The 7,077-nt window shown below is 36.4% G+C and overlaps 1 protein-coding gene across 2 annotated transcripts; it reads left to right on the top strand.

Moving 5' to 3' along the window:
* The first annotated feature begins 202 nt into the window (after positions 1–202).
* On the top strand, positions 203–4,983 carry LOC112506623 (probable protein phosphatase 2C 5). 2 transcript variants are annotated; one of them, XM_025110804.1, is made up of 9 exons: positions 203–413; positions 718–974; positions 1,060–1,231; positions 1,329–1,546; positions 1,628–1,735; positions 1,811–1,936; positions 2,019–2,251; positions 3,847–4,066; positions 4,596–4,983. In XM_025110804.1, the coding sequence occupies exons 2-8, from the start codon at positions 759–761 to the stop codon at positions 4,025–4,027; spliced, it is 1,254 nt and encodes a 417-aa protein (XP_024966572.1). In that variant the 5' UTR covers positions 203–413; positions 718–758; the 3' UTR covers positions 4,028–4,066; positions 4,596–4,983. The 2 variants fall into 2 exon arrangements, with proteins under 2 accessions (XP_024966572.1, XP_024966571.1); XM_025110803.1 differs by lacking the exon at positions 4,596–4,983 and having other exon boundaries at positions 3,847–4,315.
* Positions 4,984–7,077: the final 2,094 nt, after the last annotated feature.

Raw genomic sequence — 7,077 nt, 5'->3', positions numbered from 1 at the left:
GGTTAAAGGAAACGATAATGACAATAAAAAACATAAATTAAATATTTAATTATAAAAATAAAATAGTATTAATTTTATAAGATGATTTTAAATAAATAAAAAATAGTCCACTATTAAATTAATTAATTAAGGGAAAAAAGGAAGAAGGGGATTTTGGATTAGAAAAAGGTACAAATTCGGACATAACAATAAAAAGGGTCGAATGTCAAATCAGGGGGACATTTGCCCCAAACCCATCCCCGCGTTTCTCTCTCCTAAACCCATAATCTTCATAACAAAATCACCCAAATTTTGTGTTTTAGGGTTTTGAGCATTCGATTTACCCTCTCAACTGATCAAATCTGGATTGAAATTTCGTCAATGTTGTTTTAGTTTCTTCTAGATCTGGTTGCACGTTCTTCAATGTCTTCGCTGTAAGTTATTAACGATTCTCATCATTATTAATTGGTACAAGTTTTGTGAGAGCACATGTTTTGGTTGTGTGTATCTGCATTTTGCAGGCTTGATGTTTCTGGAGATTATTTTTGTCAATAAATGTTTATGCGTGTGTGTATATGTATTTACATTACAGTTTTGGGGCCATCTTTTGAAGGATTTTGTATAAATTTTAGTTCGTATGAAGGTTATCGTTGTTGGATTCAGATGGTATTTTAACAGTTTTTAGATCAGCCGATGGAGTTGGATGTATTTACTGATGTGTTTTTGAAAATGGAATAGGGTGTCTGACGACGGATCATTATGACAATCTGTAGTGTAAAATGAACGAAAAGGAGACTTTCAGGATGAAAACGAAGCCACCTCTTGTACCGCTTGGGACTCTGATTAGGCGTGAGCTTAGGCATGGGAATGTAGAGAAACCTACCGTCAATCATGGACAGGCCGCACTGGCAAAGAAAGGGGAGGATTATTTCTTGATCAAGCCTGATTGCCAGAGAATTCCTGGGAATCCGTCAACATCTTTCTCAGTTTTTGCGGTATATATGCAAACGGTTTCTTTATTGTTTATAAGCTGTTCTAAATTGGTTAATAACGGGATTGTTGAAATTGGTTTGTTGGTAGATATTTGATGGGCATAATGGTATATCAGCTGCCATATTTGCAAAGGAAAATTTGTTGAACAATATTTTAAGTGCGATTCCTCAAGGATGTGGCCGTGAAGAGTGGCTTCAAGCACTTCCTAGAGCATTGGTTGCAGGGTTTGTAAAAACTGACATAGAGTTTCAACAGAAAGGTAATGGCTTTACCTCATTAACTTCACTATCACTTGGAGCATTCCTTTATTTTTCTTCTCTGTGTATTCCTATTTAACTCTCGTTGATGAATATTAGGTGAGACATCTGGGACAACTGTTACATTCGTTGTGATTGATGGGTGGACCATAACTGTTGCTTCTGTTGGGGATTCACGATGCATACTGGACACGCAAGCTGGTGTGGTATCACTATTGACAGTTGATCATAGGCTTGAAGAGAACGTTGAAGAAAGGGAGCGAGTGACAGCGAGTGGGGGTGAAGTAGGACGCCTTAATATTTTTGGAGGGGATGGGGTAAAGAAGTCAATATTTAAGTTCTATGTTTGTAGGAAAGAGGGTTGTAAATCTTATGTCCTTGCGGCTGTTATATTATAGGTTGGTCCGCTTCGCTGTTGGCCTGGTGGGTTGTGCCTCTCAAGGTCTATTGGCGATACAGATGTTGGGGAGTTTATTGTCCCAATACCTCACGTCAAGCAAGTCAAGGTTGCAAATAATACATGACTTTGTCTATTATAGGTTTTGATATGATTAAAATTGACATTTTATTTGTATGCTTAGCTCTCAAATTCTGGGGGGAGACTTATAATTGCTTCTGATGGTATCTGGGATGCTTTGTCATCTGACGTGGCTGCTCAATCTTGCCGTGGATTGCCTGCAGAACTTGCTGCCAAGCTTGTTGTCAAGGTGTTGTCCAACCAACAATATTTAATTCCCTTATGTTCACTTATTCACTGATCTTAATCCAATGCTTTTAATTTGGTTTCAGGAGGCTCTTAGGTCACGTGGACTAAAAGATGACACAACCTGCCTGGTTGTTGATATCATCCCATTAGGCTATCCAGTCCTGCCTCCAACACCCAGAAAGAAACAAAATCTTCTCACTTCACTCATTCTCGGAAAGAAATTTCAGAACTCTATTAATAAAGCACCAAATAAGCTTTCAGCTGTTGGGGTAGTAGAGGAACTATTTGAAGAAGGTTCTGCAATGCTTGCAGAAAGGTATGTCAGGGATCAACTTATTCTAACTTTACTCTGGCTGTTTCCTGGACATCTTCTAGCTTTAGAGATGTTAAAACCAGCACGACCAGATTTATAGGTCTAGATTTGACCAGTCATAGATAGTTGCTATAGTTTTGGAAATTACACGTGCGGTGCAAGGAGAACTGAAGGTTCGTTGTTTTTGGGTGGATCAGTTTCCAACCAACACATCTTGTATCGACTGAAATTTTTGAGATGCTAAGGGATAATTAGTTTTTCTTCACCACTTTCCACCATTAGCAGCTGATTGATGCATGCTCATCTGGAGCTGGATAAAAAATAACCTATTCAGGGGCAGTGCGATAATGAGAAACTTTCATTGGCGATGATGGAACAGCATCCACCATTAGGTTCTTTGCTAAATGGTATTATTAAGATGCCTCATTAGACGGGAATCACTTGCAGTCTTACACTCGGAGATATTCAGCTTCTTACTTATACACATGAAAACAGAATGCATGTAGACATGAATTGATTTACACATTGTGACACTAAAACTAGATGTAAAATATGAGGGATATATGAATCTCTGCACCTTGCATTCCATGTTTATATGTTGTTTCTGAAACTATGAGTGCAGACATCTGGATCCTCATATGCACATGCAAGGGTTTGGGTAAATAATGGAAAAGATTAAGAAAGAAACAATTAGCTAGTCAGGAAGACGTGACACAAATTTCTGTTAAACAAATACGCCAACATATGGATTTTGGTTAACTCTAAATGTAACCGTTACAAGGCTAAGAGTTGAGATACACGCTTGTGTTGATATATATGCACATGATCATGAATCATATCGTGACTTGCCATGATATGTTCAGCCTGGTTTTGGTAGATTTTTATTTGTTTAATCTTAAATGCTGTGGACCATATATGGTTATTTGGGCTTGATCGGTCCCAAATAAAGTTTCCTAGTTAATTCTGAATTCAAAAACCATTCAATATCAAATTGAAGAAAGTATTCAGAGTTCTTTAGTGCATGCAGCGTAATAAATGCTATATGTTGAATTATTAGGGAAATTAAAGATAGATTAGGATGCGAAACATTGGAGGTAATTAAGGAGGCCACATGTTAATCAGGAAGAAGTGAAAATATACAGAGGGACAAAAGTTTTATTAACAGTTATATGACATTGGTTTATGTTCAGATTTCATACACATATCTGGTGATCATCGTCATTTACAATCATATCTTTCCTTAATGTTCATATTGTTGCTATATGTACGTAGATATTCCCATTTCATCATTTTGAACTGTAAAGCATACTTGGCCTCATTTTTGTTTATATCTAACTCATGAAGTCAAGGTTACTCACATGATGACACCCTCCACATCCTCAAAGATTACTTACAGACCTAAAGGAGGTTTCCTTAACCATGATGCTTATCTAGGGTCAAGCAATACATGTTTGTATATCAGTAAACATATTGCCTTCTTTAGCTACTTGCATGCATACATACAGATGTATGTATATATACACGATAGCATTTCCTATTTCATTAGCTGACATTGATATATAAAATGATTATAATGTTCTATTGTGTATTAACTGCAGGCTGGGAAAAGATTTGGCTTTAAACTCAAACTCAGGAATGTTTAGATGCGCAGTTTGTCAAGCGGATCATGATGATGTATCTGGAACACCATCATCACATTCACAGCCGTGGGAAGGACCGATGTTATGTTCAAAGTGTCGGAGAAAGAAAGATGCAATGGAAGGGAAAAGGTCAACGTAATCTGCTACAGCTACTGCTACTGCTACTGCTGCAACTAAGGTAAATAGTAATACATTCTTTCTGTGGCAGTGTTTTGTGCTAAATCTAAAAATGGTGTGTGAAAGAGATACAGAGTCTGTAGGTGAGGGTAGGAGGAGTGTGTGTGTGTGTGTGTGTTAATTATAAACTGTGCTTGGCTGTTGGACTAATTAAGAACAAATGTTACCATCATATATACATATAAGAAATTAAATTGGAGTGTGATACTTTGATTCTGGAAATGAAAGCTTCAATGTGTTTGTAACCATGTTAATCTGCTTCTGTTTAAGCTTTGTCAATAGATGGGTATGTATTTAAGAAAAAATATCTTTTATTCATGATTCATTTCTATATTTATGTTTATGTTGTTTACCAAATGTTTTATATTGTGTTGATCCAAAATGTCTTCCATATGCTTTTTATTTGTGAAAATATATTGATATTCAAGATACTACCAACATATTACGATTTCCATAATTTAAAACAAAAACCCACTTAAAGCATTCAACGTTAATTGATTTACAATCTAACCACTCGTCGTAAATAACAGCTTTATGTTTTGGAAGCGCGGCATGAAACTTGAGCCCGGATTGCCTTTATCACACAAGGCATAGGATCGTGTAAGAGATTTGGACCCTTGATCATCTTTAATCTCAAACCTACTCATGAATTTCGCTTGATACGGGGATTAATCTGGACATCTCATCTTAATGTGCATCTAAAGATGGAGTTCCTAACCTAACCCTAATCGTCCTTTTTCAAAAGAAAAACAATTAATTCAAGAAGCGCAAAGTTTAAATGCTCGATGATTTTAGTATTCATATACGAGTGCAAACCGTTATTGGTTTTGAGTTTGTTCGTTTCTTGGATTGATCTTGACGCGTTTTCTACTTGTTTGCTTTGGCTGTGATCCATGTATTGTAAGCATGCATTAACCACGAAGGGGTCTTCAATTTGATTTGTCTACGTCTTAAAACGGTAGGGTTTTGGAGAGTGGAATCACATATTGAAATAAGGAAAACTCCGTCCTTTGTCTTTGGTCACATGTGTTTCTATCTTTGTCTCTAATTAAATAAACGCATAGTTAACAATCACATGTTTTTTTTTGTGACCCATTATTGATAAGAGGTGATAATACGCTAGTAAACAAGCACTTATTACTAAACGTTGACTCAGTAAGTGTTTAGTGCGTGATTCACCTTAAACATGGTATGGACCGAGAATCTTACCTGGCTAGCGCTTACTAATAATCTTACTATGTCAATTTTATGACCGAGAATCTTGCTCACTAAGGTAAGTGAAGGAGGTGATTCTTACCCGGTTAGAGTTGTTAAATGTTCCCTTAGAGCTCGTTTACCAAACACTTATTTGATAAGCGCTTACTGGTAAAATTTTACACTATCACTTACCGGTTAATATTTTAGTTCATTAATACAGTATTGTATGCAACAATTTATCCGATAAGTACTAACTATGGTAAGAGTCGAACTTTCATTAGGTAAGATCATTAGTGTTTTTTTAAGTATGAAGTTGGGTTGATTTTTTTTAGTCCTCAATGAACCATCATTTTTAACTTCCTTAGTATTCATTTTTAGTGATTTGGTTTTAGATGGTCTACGGCCTTTTATATTTTCATTGCTAAATATATAAACTTAACAAGTTTTGACATTAAACAAGGACTAAAATTTCAAAATATATGAGAATTGCGGCCATACATAATTTTATAAACTTGAGGGTTCTTTTTGAAACTTCAAAAACTTAAATATCTAAAATAGTGGCCAAATCACATTTTAATGATTTTATAAAAGCCTTAGAGGGTTTTTTTTGTAGTATTCTTAAACTCAATTAATTGGAGATCGTTTAGGGACATTTCTTGTCGTTTTTCTATAGTTTTGCTTTTCTTCTTTCATTTGTAACCTAGGCTAGGGGTGTTTCGTTTATAAAATGTTTTTGGATGCAATGAAATATGTTAAAGGAATTTGATTTTTAAGTAATTGGAATTAAATGTTATCAGGTGTTTGACCATCTGTTCGATTAACAATAATTGAAATGTAAGACGTTAGGTAGCATTTGGTACACAGACATGATTGGACAGGACATGACAGAACTGGACAGGACAAGAGGGTAGGACTGGACAGAACAAGAATATGTCTGGTGTTTTGTACAACTAGGACTAGACGGGACAGAACTAGACAAACTATCATCAAAAGTTATTTGATGATTTTAAATATTATATAATAGTTATAATTAACGCAAATAAAGTAAATAAGTAAAAAAAAATTAATTTATAAATATTTGTACACAATTTTTATATAAATGAATACATACATATATAATGGTACTAAATTTGAATGAAAAGTTTGATATAATTGATGGTAGTAATGGTGGGGTGGTGGAGGTGGTGGTAGCCGCCGGTAGTAGTGGCAATGGGCGGTGGTGGTCGGTGGCCGACGGTGGTTATGGAGGTAGAGGCAGTCGTGGTTGGTGGGCGACGGTGGTTATAAAGCACATGAAGATCGTGGATTGTGGTGGTGGTGAAGGAGGTTGTTGTAGTGGAGGAGTTGGAGGTGGCGAACGACGGTGGTGGTGGTGGTGGTGGTGGTGGCAATAGACGGAGACGGTGGAGGATGTCGTTGTAGTTGAAGAGGAGGTGGAGGTGGCCGCCGGTGGTGGCGGCAGCCGAAACTAGCAGTAATGACCATTAAAACAACCATATTAAGGTTATATATCAAATTAGGGTAGATTAGTAACATTTTAGTTTCTGTCTCATTCTTGTCCAATCTTGTTCCACCTATTTTGATAGAATAAGAAAAACCTCTTTTGTCCCATGTTTTTCCACCTTGTCCCAGTTCTTGTCCTTGTCCCATGTCGCGCCAAACGTGGAACAATGTTTTCTTGTTTTGTTCCATGTTGCGCCAAACGTGGGACATTGAGTTTTGTCCCGTCCTGTTTTGTCCTGTCCCATGTACCAAATGCAGTCTTAAAGAAATTGAAATATGTTTGTGTGGTTCACATAATGTAGCTTTAGAATT

The sequence above is a fragment of the Cynara cardunculus genome, assembly GCF_001531365.2.
Source record: "Cynara cardunculus var. scolymus isolate 2C chromosome LG 2, CcrdV1, whole genome shotgun sequence".
In the NCBI taxonomy this organism is placed as follows: Eukaryota; Viridiplantae; Streptophyta; class Magnoliopsida; order Asterales; family Asteraceae; genus Cynara; species Cynara cardunculus.
The sequence above is the reverse complement of the archived record's forward strand: the minus strand, read 5'-3'. Positions and strand labels throughout refer to the sequence as shown.

Excerpts from the sequence above, each read along its gene's own strand:
- LOC112506623 (XM_025110804.1), top strand. The coding sequence starts at position 759 with ATGAACGAAAAGGAGACTTTCAGGATGAAAACGAAGCCACCTCTTGTA. Across the intron at positions 975-1,059 it reads CATCTTTCTCAGTTTTTGCG|ATATTTGATGGGCATAATGG; the intron begins GTATATATGCAA and ends GTTTGTTGGTAG. Across the intron at positions 1,736-1,810 it reads CTCACGTCAAGCAAGTCAAG|CTCTCAAATTCTGGGGGGAG; the intron begins GTTGCAAATAAT and ends TTGTATGCTTAG.